This window comes from Eupeodes corollae, chromosome 3 (genome assembly GCF_945859685.1).
Source record: "Eupeodes corollae chromosome 3, idEupCoro1.1, whole genome shotgun sequence".
In the NCBI taxonomy this organism is placed as follows: Eukaryota; Metazoa; Arthropoda; class Insecta; order Diptera; family Syrphidae; genus Eupeodes; species Eupeodes corollae.
In genome coordinates, this window is record NC_079149.1 from 11613792 (window position 1) to 11629177 (window position 15386).

At 34.7% G+C, this 15386-nt stretch overlaps 2 protein-coding genes across 2 annotated transcripts; both read right to left on the bottom strand.

The window, feature by feature from the left end:
- Positions 1–4707: 4707 nt before the first annotated feature.
- On the bottom strand, positions 4708–6509 carry LOC129951768 (threonylcarbamoyladenosine tRNA methylthiotransferase). The gene has a single exon (XM_056064090.1). It carries the CDS (start codon positions 6387–6389, stop codon positions 4728–4730), a length of 1662 nt encoding a protein of 553 aa, XP_055920065.1. The 5' UTR covers positions 6390–6509; the 3' UTR covers positions 4708–4727.
- An 839-nt stretch (positions 6510–7348) lies between these two features.
- On the bottom strand, positions 7349–13836 carry LOC129952609 (beta-alanine transporter). The gene is made up of 5 exons (XM_056065294.1): positions 13415–13836; positions 13036–13354; positions 12721–12979; positions 7717–8519; positions 7349–7638 (listed from the first exon to the last, which is right to left on the bottom strand). The coding sequence occupies exons 1-5, from the start codon at positions 13525–13527 to the stop codon at positions 7363–7365; spliced, it is 1770 nt and encodes a 589-aa protein (XP_055921269.1). The 5' UTR covers positions 13528–13836; the 3' UTR covers positions 7349–7362.
- Between the last annotated feature and the right edge of the window lie 1550 nt (positions 13837–15386).

The window sequence follows — 15386 nt, forward strand, 5'->3', positions numbered from 1 at the left end:
TGCGCGACGCGACATTAATGTCAATTCATCTGCGTTTGTTCGATCGCAGATCTGACTTTATGAGCATCGTACGTCTTTCTAACGCAGGTCTACGTTAGGCAGACGTTTATGAAGAGACCCTATATGATGTAAACTGGTCAATGGCGGATCCAGAGGGGGTCGTGGGGGTCATGATTTGTTTGTATTTTTGTAGGAATTCGTTTCAATTCAAAACTAATCGTACTGAGTCAATTATAATGACCCCTATTTAATTTTGAATTATTTATTTTTTTTGTTTATGAAAACAAAATTTGTATTTTACTTTCTAAACTTTGTTGTAAAATGTATTAATTTTAACGGAGGGCTGGACCAAGAACATAGTATGAATCTGACATTCAGCCCTATTCCAAAATTCATTAAATTTTGACCAACGGACGATCCAGGGGGTCACATGAGCTATAAAGCTTATGCAGTTAAGTTGTGTAAGTGAAGATTTGTTAGTAATTTAACGACATTCACCAAAAAGTGGTTGTCAAAAACATTTAACATTTTTGTAACTTGAGTAATGCTTTACATTATTTTCATAAAATTTGTTTCCAAGAAAAAGAGCAAAGATTCAGGTTTTTAAGAAGAAACCTTCAGTAAGAGATCTAAAATTTTATATTAAGTTTCCTTTAAATTCCTGAACCTAGCCTTCAATTCCATTTAATTTTTTTAGGTACATAAATAGTGAACATTAAAGTGATTTTTACTTGTATGTGGCAAGTATTGCATTCGTAAAAAATTTCGAATCAAACATGACATTACGATGTTAGAAAAGTGGTCCCCCATTCCATCCGTCTGTCTCTCTATCCTGGCACCTAAAGCATCAACTACTGTGCCGATTAGCTTAAGGCGTTTTTTTTAAATAACAGCAGTCCCCACACAAATTTGTTGGTGTAAATTCGAAAATACAAATTTTTCAGAAATGAACCAATAGATTTTTTTAGAACTTTCTCTTATTTTTGTTCTTAATTCGGCTTCTTTTTACAAGAAAAACGTATTTTAGTATTGCTCCAGAAGGGTACCACTCATAAAGCCGTTATTTTGTTTTAAAATTTTTCCAAGAACTTAATCAACAGATTTCAATAATCTTGTCTTTCAATGGAAGCTCTTGTCGATGGTCAAATTTTCAAATTGATGATCGAAAATGTCATTTTTTTATGGCATTTCAATGTTTTGAGAAAAAATTATTTTGGAATTATTGCAGCCGGGCAACATATTTCTTTCAAAATTAATTTTCTGTTGAATAAAACTTTTAAGGTCGTAACAAATTAAAGAAATCTACATTTTGAAGTGAATTTGCTTTAGATGTTCTAGAACTGAGATTTAAACACAATCTTCAAGAATATAAATGTCCGAAAAACAGCTAAAGTGACACTTTTGTTAAACTAAATGGCTTATTGAAAAACACAATGCACGTTACATATCTATTAATATAAAAGCTTTAAATCTCTTGAAAACTGAAGTGAAAAAAGAGTCTGAAACGTGTAATTCGTGACTGCCACACAAAAGTTTCTTCCCAGCTTCAGAGAAATTATGTACTTAAATGCCCTTATTTCCTTAAATTCAAGAACCAAACATTTTGCTCCCTACAATTTTAAAGTTATGTTGACTTCTTTATGATTAAGCATCAGCTCCAATCTGCGAGTAGGCAGTCTGATAGCGATAATATAGATAGTACAATTGAGTCCAAAAAAAACTGCGTCCAAAAAAAAACCAGTAAATTCTTGATATCATATTCTTTCTCATTTTTTGTGTTTTTAAATTTGTGTAGCATTAATATACGTAGTCGTGCCATAAATACTGTTACAACTATTTGAACGCGTATTTGACATTCAGCTGCATACAACAAGTCACATTAATTGTTTTTAATAACTACTGTTATATAGGTTTAAAATAAAGTATATAGTCTTAGTTCTACTTCACAAGTACAAAGACGGAATCCTCAAAAGAAGAAAAGAGAATTGCATTTGTTGCGCTGCATAAAGCTGGAAAATCCAATTCTTTTATTTGCAAGTTGTTAAAAAACCTCGGTATTAATCGAATGTTTGAGTGGCGTACAATTAAACGTTATATGGATACCTTAAGCGTGAAAGATAAGCCTCGGCCCGGTCGTCCACGTAGTGTGAGGACAAAAAATGCCGTTCGCCAGCTCGAATTCGCCGACATACCTTTCGTAAGCAGAAAATCATGTCACGAGAGATAGATATTTCAAGAAGAATTATGTCGCGGCTAATTAAAAATGACCTTGCCTACCGCCGAGTGACTAGGCAGAGATTAAACAATGCCTTGAAAAAAATTAGGCTGGAAAGAGCAAAAGCATTGCTCAGACGTTACGGTGATGGAAGGTATCGTAAAGTCATGTTTTCAGATGAGAAAATTTTCACCATTGAAGAAAAATACAATTGCCAAAATGACAAGGTCTATGCTCGGAGTTCACAGGAGGCAAAAGATAAAATTGGTAGAGTCAAAAAGGGCCATCATCAAAGTTCGGTCCTCGTTTGGTTGGGAGTGAGCTACGAAGGCACCACAAAGTTGCATTTTTGTGAACAAGGTGTACAAAAGCAAAAAACTACCAAGAAGACGTTTTAGAGAAAGTGGTGAAACCACTCAACAATACTCTATTCAATAAAAAGCATTGGGTGTTCCAACAGGACTCAGCTCCAGCCCACAAAGCCAAATCGACCCAGTTGTGGCTGGAAAAGAATGGTTCTGAGTTCATCAAGGCATTGGCTCTCAAGCAGTCCCGACAGAGCTAGAGCTGATGGCTTGCCAGGACATCCGAATTTAAAAAGTCTGAAATCAAGTCTTGCCCGAGCAGTGGGGAATTTTCTTGAGGAAAAAGTGTGTGCTGCCATAGACGATTGGCAGAAGCGACTCGCCTGTGTTAAGGCTAAGGGTGGCCACTTTGAGTAGCAATTCAAAAATATTATTTTGAATTCTATTTTATATCATGCTTAGTAAAATTTATAACATATTTGATATTTGTCTTCTTTATTTTCAAAGAAAAATGTGTAACAGTATTTATGGCACGACTACGTAAATGGCAACAAAAAAGGATATACTTTTTTTGGGAGAAAGCAAAGTTTCAAAAAAATTTCGTACATTCCTCCATGAAAGCAATACAAACCCTCTAAACTATTGTGTTTTGCTCTTAAATATGGCATATTTAGAAAACTGTTAGAATCTTGAAATGCTCTCATATGAAGAAAGTCTACTAAATTAAAAAGTTAGACTATACCTTGATGGACAATAGCGTTCTAAAATAATTTAATAACTAAAGTTTTCACTTTAGCTCTTGAAATGTGAAAATTCGACTTGGTTTTTTTTTAAGTATGGTTCTTTAACAAAGTACAGATCGTTGTCTTCTATATACAGTTTAAATCATTCAGTATCTTGTTTAGTTTTTGAAAATTCTCATTATTTATAAGTCTTCATTTTAGTTTAGTAATTTTGAGAAACCTTAAATTAAATTTATTTAAAAAATACATTTTGAAGTCAATTTTTAATACTGACTACTAATCCCAACTGTTATTTGACTCTGATTCTGTTCAAATCTTTCTCAAAATGCATAGTTTTGAAAGTTATCATGATAACTTTGTACTGCTAAAAATACCCGTTTTCATTTTTTTGCCAATATATAGTACTGTCTGGGTCTTATTATTGCACAGGCTGTCCATGCTAACCAGCATGGAGGAAATAAATTATCTAGTCTCGACCGGTACCGGATAATATATTTCCTCTATGCTAACCAGGTTGTTCACATTATCCAATATTTTACATATCCAGAAAAACAACAGTTTTCGAACTTAAATTAACTGGTAGATTCTTTCGAAACTGCCTTAAACCCCACTTATACAGCACTCGTTCCATACGAGGATACTCACCTCTTTTTAAAGTTTTTCTTTTAATTCTTGGGCTCATGGTGAAAAAAAGTTGAGGGAAAGGAAAAAAAAAATAAAGAACAGTTAAAAGATGCAATACAGAGGATATGGATTGAAATTACGCCAGGTGTTACAACAAAAAAGAAAATCAACTGAACAACTATTTTTTGGTTCACTGTATGTCGAAATAATTTATGGTGACCATACTATATTAAGGACACTTACGATTGACTGCGTTAAAATTTACAATACTTGCTCAGTGAGTTTTTTCGATTTACGAAGTTATGAAGTTAAACCGTCGATAAAAACATATATGTGTTTCTTCAAATGGTTATATCGCAAGCTTAGGTTCTGCCTTATAAAGATTATGTTAATTTCTTTTGTAATTGTAAACTTGGTGACCAAAGAGACGCTATGTTCCCCTTAGAAATGTTTGCTAATTCCATCACTACCAAAATTGACTTACAAAATTTTCGTAGTGGAGAATCTCATACAATCTTGCATTTCTTACTGCAAAGGGCAGACCAAATTTCTTTAAAGTTATTCCCACCAGACCTTAAATGTTGAAACCTTGGATTCATGACATGATTATACAATGTTTAGGTTAATAAACATTGTTATTAATAATTATCAGATTATTATTATTGAATTTTTTGATAATTTTTCAAAATCAATATATCGTAAAAATCCAATTAAGTTTTACATAATGAACAAAAAATCCATTAGCTCATTAAAATTAACGCATGTATCTTAACGTCTGAGATTCTTTTGATTCTTTTTTCAAAAGAAAATAAAACATGCATTTCAAGTTTTTATGTTTATTTATAAAATTTTATACAACAACTGAGCAACAAAAGCTACAAAAATACAAACTAAAAAGTATCCTAGAGCCTTTTTACTAATTTTGGAATCCAATTCCAAATCGTTCTTGCTTAGATTGCTGTGTCCATTCATTTGGGTTGCTTCCTTCTTTTTACTGCACTTCTTCCAGTCGTCTTCATCGTCAATGATTTCAGCATTCATGCTGAACTTGCTCGTCGACAGGACTTTCACTCGAACTGATGTCCCGAGGAGGTTTTCCTTCATGGGAAGAAGTATCTGTTCGTAGTATTTATTATGTCCTACGTAGTGCTTTTTGTCGTGGGATATTTCGGTCACTAGAACCTTATAGACTTCTCCCACACGTCCGGCGTATGGTTCGTAGCTGTTGAAGAGATCTGTCAAGCGTTTGGTTCTCTTTTTGACCAGGTTAGCTGGTATGCGAGTCATTCGAGCGGCTGGTGTACCTGGCCGTGGGAAGAATTGATTGATGAAAAGACTCGGGAACTTGTACTTGGCACAGAGTGTCATGGTCTCTTCGAAGTCATCCTCAGTTTCACCGGGAAAACCACAGATTATGTCGGTGGCGATGGTGAGGCCAGGAACTCGTTCTCGTAGGAAATTGACCACATGTTCGAATTCTTTGCGACAATATTCACGCTTCATGTCACCTAGGACACTATCGCTGCCACTCTGTACGGGCACGTGAAGGAAGGCATACACCCGTGGATGGTTTAAGATCTTGGAGACTTCTTCCAAATGCTCGAGGATGTATGGGGGATTTGTCATCCCAACTCGCATCATACAAGACTCCGGAATTACTTCGACGAGCTTCCATAGCAATTCTGGTAACGATGAATTGATATCTCTGCCGTAGGCGCCAGTGTCCTCGGAAGTAAGCCAAATTTCACAGCATCCTTCGTCAAATGCCTGCTTGGCACGCTCAACGATCTCATCCACCGGATAGCTGGCCAAGTCACCTCTAGCGTGCTTTGTCTTGCAATAGGTGCACTGGTTCAAGCAACCCGAGTTGATTGCAATTATCTCGATTAAAGGATTTTTCCGAACTTTGGGAAGAGCAAGTTTGGCTCCAGCAACGCGTTTACCATTGACTTTTTTATTCTGCAACAAGCGGACACTGTGTCCTTTCAAAGTCTCCTCAACGACTTCCACAACCCGATCGATCTGTTGGACTCCAATGACAGACATTCCATCGAGGTAGTCTGACTTAGGAGCTCCCTGCGGCACGCAGCCCGCAACGACAACGTGCTTTCCATTCTTCATTCCCGATTCGATTTCATTGCGGAATGTATCCTCAGAAGGATTCTTTACTGTGCAACTATTCAAGAGCCACAAATCAGCGGCTTCCTTGTTGTTTGTTAAATTGTATCCATACGCAGCCAACTGTCCAGCCATGTATTCAGAATCTGAATTATTATGGGCACATCCCCAGGTCTTGACAAAGACAGTCTGAGTTCCAGGAATGACGCTTTCATAAATGATTTTCTCCTTCGGTGGAGGTTCGGGATCGGTGGAGCCAATGGTGATGCGCTTTTTCGCACGCATCGTCACATTCTTTTTGTTTGTATAGCGTTCTTTTGGTTTAATATCATCGGCCGAGATGAGATCTTCGATGTCATCGATGAATTCTCCACTTTCAAACATTTTTACAAATGTTTTTATTATTTATGTTTCAAAAAATAACTTTTTATTATGAAAAATAAAAATATTGCTGCAAAAATCCGTAAAGTTGCACATCCACGAGAAAAATGACAGATGACGGACGGTAGAAGGTGACAGTAACTGTCAAATAAACTTGAGGGAAATTTAATGAGAACATTCAGTGCTTGCTTGATTTTAATTCCGCGAATTCACCAAGATCATTTAGGGTGGACCTACATTCGGTCCTAGTCAAATATGCGATGGGGGCGATGCATTTTAAATATTTGTCTTCAAAAACTTAAAACCTACAGAAATACGTCGGTTTCTGGAGTCCCTTAGGTGTTATTTTGTACAATGTCAATCTCAAAAATCAAGCTTACCAAATTAAGTAACTTCTCAAATAAATAGCAATTTTCTTAATTTTTTTTTCCAAATCTTTATTAATTGAAATAAATGTGGTTTTTGTTTAAACCGAGTGGAATGACAATAAATAATAGTTTCGGTGGTTCATCTCTCCCTTAACGAAGCTCAAGCTGTGTATATAAATCAGTGAAACGAAAATAGTCTGTAAAATAAATGTTTGAGTAATTACCAATTTGACTTAGAGGTCAGTTAGAACTTTCGATTTAAGAATTCTTTACTTAATCAATAAACTTTGCTTCTCAAAACTTATTAAATAATTTTAAAAATAAAAACATTCCTCATTGATTAGTACCAAAAACTCCCCCTTTTTTTGTTATGTGCTGCAAACTATACGCTATCTTTAATTGTTAGTACTTAAGACTCTCCAAATTCTGAAAATGGTTTTCCAAATTTTTTCAAATTATATTAACTCAAAAAATTGAAATTCCCAACTTAATGCTGCCATGTACATATGTAACATATGTATGTACAACCTTGGACCCATTTTTCTTACTTAATGTTGACCGATTCTAGACATCCAAAAAAAGAATTCGACAGAATTTTAACTTAAAAGCTATCTTCTTGACTTCTTTATTTCATTTTTACAAACGCTACAAACAATTCTTCCCGGTCTAACCGAGTCTCTTCTCGTTGTCATTGAATTCGGATGATGTGTTCTTGGTGATGCTTGACAGCAGGAAAAAATACTTTTAAGCGGTACCGTTTCACCTTCTTCCAAAGTTTGTGGAAGATTCTTCCCCCTAGTTTCTGGCAGTAGTAGCGTTGCAAGTCCCCCTACGACTAACAAAACACCCATCACAATCAATGGCAGCACCAGCATATGTTCACCCTGAAACGAAATTAATTAAGCCCATTATTCATTATGCTTTTGTATTTCATTTGTAATAAAACAAAAATTTTTTCTTACCATATGGTTTATAATTGGAATTAAAATGGGTCCAATCATTGCAATAACACCGCTGAAACTCATTCCCAGACCACGAACAACGGTTGGATATAATTCGGATGCTAGCAGCGGTAAAACAACATAGGAAGAGGAAATTCCCATCTTTCCAATGCAGTACAAAATTATCATTATCAAGTGATCTTTTGCGTAAAGGAAAGTTGTGATACAGGCAATGCCACCTGTGAGCATTGAAATACACAGAACCCAACGTCTTCCGAAGAAATGAAGTCCCGGCCAAAGGAACAGATATGTTGGCAGTTCAACTGCTCCAGCAAGAAAAAAGTTCCAAATTTCATCGCCCCCTAGTGCCGGTGCATAGTAACTTAAACCCACATAGACACTTGTGTTCGTAAACCATATAAATGTTATTATAATAGTCTTCTTTCGGAGATTTGGTGATCGGAAAAGATCCATTATTCCGTGAGATGATCCCTTTTTATGGGCAGTTGTTGATTGGGTTAGCTTTTGTGCCAAATCTAGAGTGTAGCCAGTGGGTATTTCCTTGCCGTTGACTCGGGCAATTGTCTTAAGGATTTTTGCAGCTTCTTTGGTTTTTCCAAATGCTGCTAACCATCGTGGGGATTCTGGAAGAACAAAGAAACAGGAAAACAAAAGCAAAAGGGGCAAAGATACAGCCAAGCTCAGGAATCTCCAATCACGAACGAGATAAACGACACCTGCCAAAAAAGTCAAACCAAATGAATACGCGATATTTGACACTATCGTACAGAAGACTCTCTTTTCAGGACCGACAAGTTCAATAGCTGAAAACAAAGCAATACAAGATACAAATTATATTATGAATGGAAAATAACTTAAAATGTTGGTTTAATATTTGATTCATTATTCAGGAAATTAACTGTCGTTGCTTGAAGTTAAAAAATTATGTACGATAATGTGAATCATTGTAGTTCTTTAGAAAAAGGCAGTTTTAGGTGACATAAGGAAATTAAATATAAGTTGTCAGTTTAGTATGTATTTAAAAAGTTGACTAAAAAGTTAGTCAAGAAAAATCTCCCTTCCTGTCATGTCAAATCTACTTATGTCAAAATGTCAGCTGATCATGTTTTTTCTTTCAACTGATAGTTAAACTTCATAACTTTGTGATTAAGTTCACAATTTCATTTAAGGTTTTATTTAAACAGGGCTTTCGTCATATTGGAAAATAAATAAGGACATAACTTGTTATTCTAATGTTGTTTATACTTTCTACAAGTAAAAGATGGTTAAATAAAGTTCGAAGTTAGAAACTAATGACATCTGTTAAGTCAAGTAGGTGGTCTTATTTTGTGTTTAAACAATGTAGTTGACTGCAAATGAAGTCTGAACCTTTCCAATGAAATTCATCAAATAAATGAATTAAAATTGCTGGACCATGAATCAAATATTGAACAATATATTTTTATAAGAATACGTCTAAGAAAATTTGAACTAAATCAAAGGCATTTTAAATATTTAAATGTGTATTTGAATAGAATAGTAGCGAAAATTTATCAAGGATAACCATGTTTCGAAATATTCCAATTTTTGGCTTTTTTCACTTGTTCGGTTCTGAGAAATTAAAGCTTCCATGTATAAACTAAATACATAGATAAATAAAAAAAAACTAATCAAATTGAAAATTCTATTTTCAATTAATTTTTTTATTTAAATTTGTTTGAATTTAAAAAAAAATATATTTCGTTGTTTCGGCTTTCAAGGGTAACATTTTGTGTTTTTTATAAACCAAACAAAAGACGAGTTTAGACATTTTTAAATGTATGTACGTGTTTATAATTAAATCGACGAATTTTATTTCTTCATCGTGCGTCGGTTCACCGGTTCGCCAATAAAAACCTATTGGAAACTTAATCTGAAAAACTGGAAATAAAATTCGCTTTCGATTTCGAACTAATTTCGAATTTAAAAGTATTTAAATTATTCAGTTTTGTATCAAATCTAGAAAAATAAATAGTGGGCAAAACATAGTTTTCTTCTGTCAAAACAAAACAACGTTTTTCGAATCTCAATTAAAATCACATCAGGTTCTTTAAATATGCCTCTTTAAAAAATATTAAAGACAACATAAGCGGTATGTTTAATGCTCAAAGTGCAGAATAGTTTTTAACAATAAACTGCATGATAATTTTAAAAAGTACAAATCTCTAGAACTAGATACAGTAAAAATCCTTTTAGTATTTCACTCAGTTTTTGAAAATCGTCATTAGTTATGCGTTTACATTTGAATCTATATAAAGTTTTGAAAAACCTTGAATTTTAAAATGCTTTAATAGTTTTGAAAAAAATAGTTTTTGCGTTAATTTACATTTGTGCTAATTTTGATTTTTAATTTTAAAAATGCTCGTTTTAAACATTGTTTTTTAACTTTTTCAATATACTTGGTATGATATCCTTGTTTAGACGACGCGACAATGGATTCGTTAAAAACAAACTTTCAAACCATTTTACTTTTCTGTCAAAAACTGTTGTAGCATAAATAGTTCGTTCAATCTTGTCTCGGATAGGGTATAACAGATCCGTGAATTTATAGATACCTTAATGAACGAGTTGGACAACTAAATTGCTATAGCTGTCAAAAAATAAAAACAACTTTCAGCTGTTCACAAAAAGCAGTCAAGCATTTAGATTTCGAGGTTTAAATTATTGAAAAATAAAGTTTTCAATGGATGGTTTCAATAATTCACTTGATTTTAACCAAAAACATAAAAAACTGAAAGTATTTTTTAAATCCCAACGTTTTGTATCAGATGTTCCTTAACACGTAAAACACTAACAAAAAGGTATACGGATACCCTATCTGTGATTGAACGCAGCCAATAATTCAGCATTTCTTTAAGATTTAATACATTTTGGAGATTTTTCGGAAATTTTGTGAAATACTGAAAATATTTAAAGTAAATAATAAAGATAGGGATTATAGATTTGGAAAACCATCACGAAATTTAATTAAAAAAAAAACTACTTAATGAATTTAGAAAGCCTAAAAAATCTGACGTGGAGTGATCTTAGGTTCGGATTTGGATCAAAAAGTGCAATTTTATTTCGTCAAAAAATGCAATTTCATTGGGCAGGTTCAGGCGACATAAGGGACTTAAAAGTTAAGCAAGTTTCTAGTATCTGATTGGTCTGCTGCCAAAAACTGACCTTCCAATTAAGGCAACTTTAATGTAAAATTAGTCAAGAAAAATCTCCCTAACTATTAAGTGAAGTCTACATTTGTCAAAATGACAGTTGATCATGTTTTTTCATTGAACACAAAGCTGAACTTTATTATTTATTTATTAATTTACTTTCTGCAAAACCTAATTTTTAATGCTTTCTGTAAAAGGTTTCTTTGTCAATTTGGAAAAGAAATTATTAATATTTCTTTACAATACAAAATCCAAGTCGTAACTTAATTTTACTTTGCTTGAGGAGTATTTTGTAGACAATAATATTTTTAGTAGTTTTTGTACTATGAACTTGCAGTAGAGGTTTGTGAAGTAAGGTTTTCAATTTGAAATTCATGACACTTGAAAAACTAACTAGTTGCCTTTGTCAAAATGGACGTTCAAAGAATGCAGTTGACTGCAAATTGAGGCTCTTATGTTGTCTGAACCTGCCCATTGTCGAAAACAAAATCTTACCAAAAATAAAAAAATACATGAAAATAATTGACAAGTTGTCAGTTTCTCACGATACAAAAATACACAGAGACTGAAAAGTAGATCTGAAATCGTTTTCATTTGGCACAAAAAGATTGATTTGTGTACTAATTGAAATCTGAAAAAAAAATTCTAACATGTTTAAGACATAGTTGAATTATTATAAAATTAAAACCGCCTTGTCAAACAAGAATGAATATGTAATAAAAGTTTAAACCTTATTGATTTTTTTAAATTATTAATTGGGGCAGTTCAAGACTTGTTTCCTGAAAAATGCTTTCCATGGTGAAATTGAAAACAATTTTTTTTATGGGAATCTTATATGTTAATGGTTAGCAAGGGTAAATAAATATGAAATATGATTTTTCTAGAGAATTTAAGTTATTTAAAAATATTGGATTTAAAAAAAAATATATATCCACTGTATAGAAAAAGCGCGGAAGCTTTATCTTTATCAAATGACGTGTGGCGCATCAAGTGATTTTAATCTAAACTTCGTCATAGAAACTCCCGATGACGACGTTAAAGATTCACGCTTGAACGGAATATTTTATTCAAAATACAAATTATCTTATAAGCGCCATGCGGAGAATACCTGTTATGTTAACGTAGATTGGTTTCTGTTATGATATTCAATAGGTGCTAGATTATGATGCATGACTGGAATAGATTATAGAATCGTATGAACTTTCTCTTCTTATTTAAATATTATGAAATAAAACTTGTTGTTATTTTATAGAAGTATATGAAACGACTAACGACAACTATGATTTTGACGCAATGTTTTTGGCAAAGCATTTTTTTTAACTAAACAACTTTAAAATGCATAATTTGTCCACTAGTGGCGTGACTGTCACACTAAATATGTCGGCCTGTTGCCACCTTAACATTTGTTCAAGGTTGCTGCCCCCTATCGAGTAATTGGCATCTAATCCAAGAGCAATCAATTCCTGTCATTAAAAGTGCTTCAGCCGTTTGGATTTGGCATAAAAACTGTACGTCCTCTTTATTTCTGACGTTATTCACATAAGGAACTCATAAGATAGTTATAATTCCTTGGGCTTCCGTTTCCTAAGAGTTGTAGGACCACTAAATTGAATCATTTGCATTGAGGATTGTTCAAAACATATTTTTTTAAATTGGTAGATAATGCGAACAATTGCAAAAGCTTCGAATTACTCGAAATTAATGCTTAAACCCATTTAAAACTTTCACCATTCTTTCACCTTTTGCAAACTCTTGACAATTTCATTTTCCTCAATTATTGCACTTTGATTTAATTCATATTACAGCTGATTGTTATTAAATTAACACATATTACCCAAAACATAAGGACTTGAGAGTATAGCTGGTACCGTAAGTCCCACAATAAATCTCATTCCAAGCCATGAATAGTAATCCCAGGCAAAAGCGCTTCCAGCACACGCTAACACTTCGATCATTAAATACAAATAAAACGATGGTCTTCTGCCCCAAATATCTTGCAAATAACCAAATATATAGTTTCCCACAAGTCCAGCTATTCCAAATACCGACAATCCCAGAGTGATGTAGAAATTGCTCTCACAAACTAGATCCCACTATAGGTATATGATAGTTAATAAGTGCTTATCCTGGAAGCTGATTACTAGATTACCTCAGACACAACAGTATTGGGATACATCGCAGTGTCATAATGCCAACCATTTCGACAATTGATAATTTTTCCTCCTCGAGGATCCCCAATGTCCCAGACCTTATCCAAAGCCAAGTCATAGGGTGTCCTGTATTCGAGGTATCGTACAATTTCAGAATAGTTGCGAGCATACATCTTACACTCGGAATATTTGAGCGTATTATCCACAATCTCGACGGGAATGCTGAGATTCTTCACCAATTCGCCGTAATCCTTTGTCCATGGCTCGAGTTCTGGAATTCGACACCAGTGTTCTGGAATAGCAGCTATGAACAGCTGGCTGCGTTAAGAAGAATTGGGTTATTCTAAAGCCAAAATATTTCTTTTTTTTTCTAAACACCTGTAAGCGTGGAACGCGCACGGTATGGCCGCAGGGAGGAGAACAGCACAGATAATAAGCTTTTGATACAACCCAAAGGAACCGACCTCGTTAAGTACGTCGTCAAAATCCATACTTTCTTCTATTTACGCGATTTTTGTAACGAACGAATTTGCAGCGAATTATTTTCTCAAGAGTATCGCGTTCCGTTCCGGTCAAATAGATATACCGATTTTTCCGATCCGTTGTGATCCGATAAATCACTTCCGTTTCCTGTTGTAACGAATTTCAAAACTTTTATTCCGAACAGTAGTTATCCGATTTGACCATTTGAACTGTAGAACGTCTAGCACGATACTGAATACGGATAAATGGAACTACCTCGAAACAAAGGTGCCCTCCAGTCTCAATAGACTCATCTAATTCAGCTGTAGATACTACAAGTGGTGGCTTTCGAATGAGATCAACTGTAACGCTGCTACAACTTTCACAATAGGTGGTAGAACCTGCGCTAACCTATCCAATTAGAAAAAAAGCGCAAATATAAAAACGGCCACTTCAGATTGTTTACCTATCTAGTAGCAGGTCAGGCGACGACATTCCAGATTGCGCATTTGCCTGCCTGGCTGCCTGCCTTTCTGGGCTGCAGTGAACTTCACATTGAGATTTACGGAACGGAGGAAATCAAAGCTGATGGCTGGACCTCAATGAAATCGCAGCTTGTTCCAAATGGGACATAATTTCATTATGAGTGTTTAATTAAGCACGCTAACTCATACTCGACGTCCGTCGTCGTCGTTGTCGTCGTAGGATCGATAGGGTACCGAAGGGGGTGATGGTGGTTGGTGGAGGAGGAGGATATACAACTTAGAAAAGACACTCTCTCTCGCTCTTGGGGCAGGTACTTGGGATGTGAATATTTTCGCTTGCCATTGAATTAAATTGTCAATTTAATTACCATCCAGGGGGCTTATCTATAAAAGCATTTGACCATACGAGTAGCATATTGTTTGATTGATGCATCAACTAGTTCTTTGTTATTTTGTTTAGTTTAGTTGCAGTTGGCAAATTATGATGGCTTCAATATAATTCTATATTTAAGTCAATGTCCCTTGTTTATTGAAGGCACGAAACTGGATTGTGTTTTTAATTTAAGCACACGGATGAGAAAAAAAATTTAATTTTAGATTTCATTGTAAAACAGATTATGTGACTTATGATTAATTTGAAAATACTTCGATGGCGTACTTGTGACGTGATGGTGAGTAAGATTGTCATGCCAGAGGTCTTGGATTCGATCCCTGCATGTGCCACCTTTAATTTTTTTTTTCACGGGTACCTTCTGCTGCTTGCAGAGCTTTGACAAATCTTTCAAGAGTATTTCTCGTCATGAAAAGTGCTTTCTCAAAGTAGAAATTCAGGTTCGGCATGGAAACTCTAGGTCCCCTAAATCCTTGAAATGACTCAGAAATGGCTTAGAGTTGTAGGCTCTAGGTTTCCTGTTCAACGGCTTCATTTTCCATTAGTTCCGAGTAATTTTGGTCTAACCTTAACAATAGGTACTTTGTAGCGTATAATTGATTCGTGCAATCAATGGTTCGGAAATGTAACTTATACTTTACAAACTTCTCCATCTAACTACATAGGTCCCTCAAAGTTGTGTGACGTCACTTTCCACTTGTGCACACCACCTGATCGCAGTATTCCTCTACTGTGCTTTCTTGTGGGAGTGGATTCGAGCATTCTGTGCGCTCTACGTCACCCAGCCATCTTAGTCGTTGGACTTTTACCCTTTTGGATAATTCTAAGTCGCTGTACAGCCCGTACAGCTCGTCGTTATCTTTTCCTCCACTCCCCTTCGATTCATACGGGACCGTAGATCGCACGAAGAACTTTTCTCTCGAAATGACCCAAGGTGCTTTCATCCGCTTTTGTCATTGTCCATGCTTCTGCACCGTATAGCAGGACGGGGATGATAAGGGTCTTATATAGC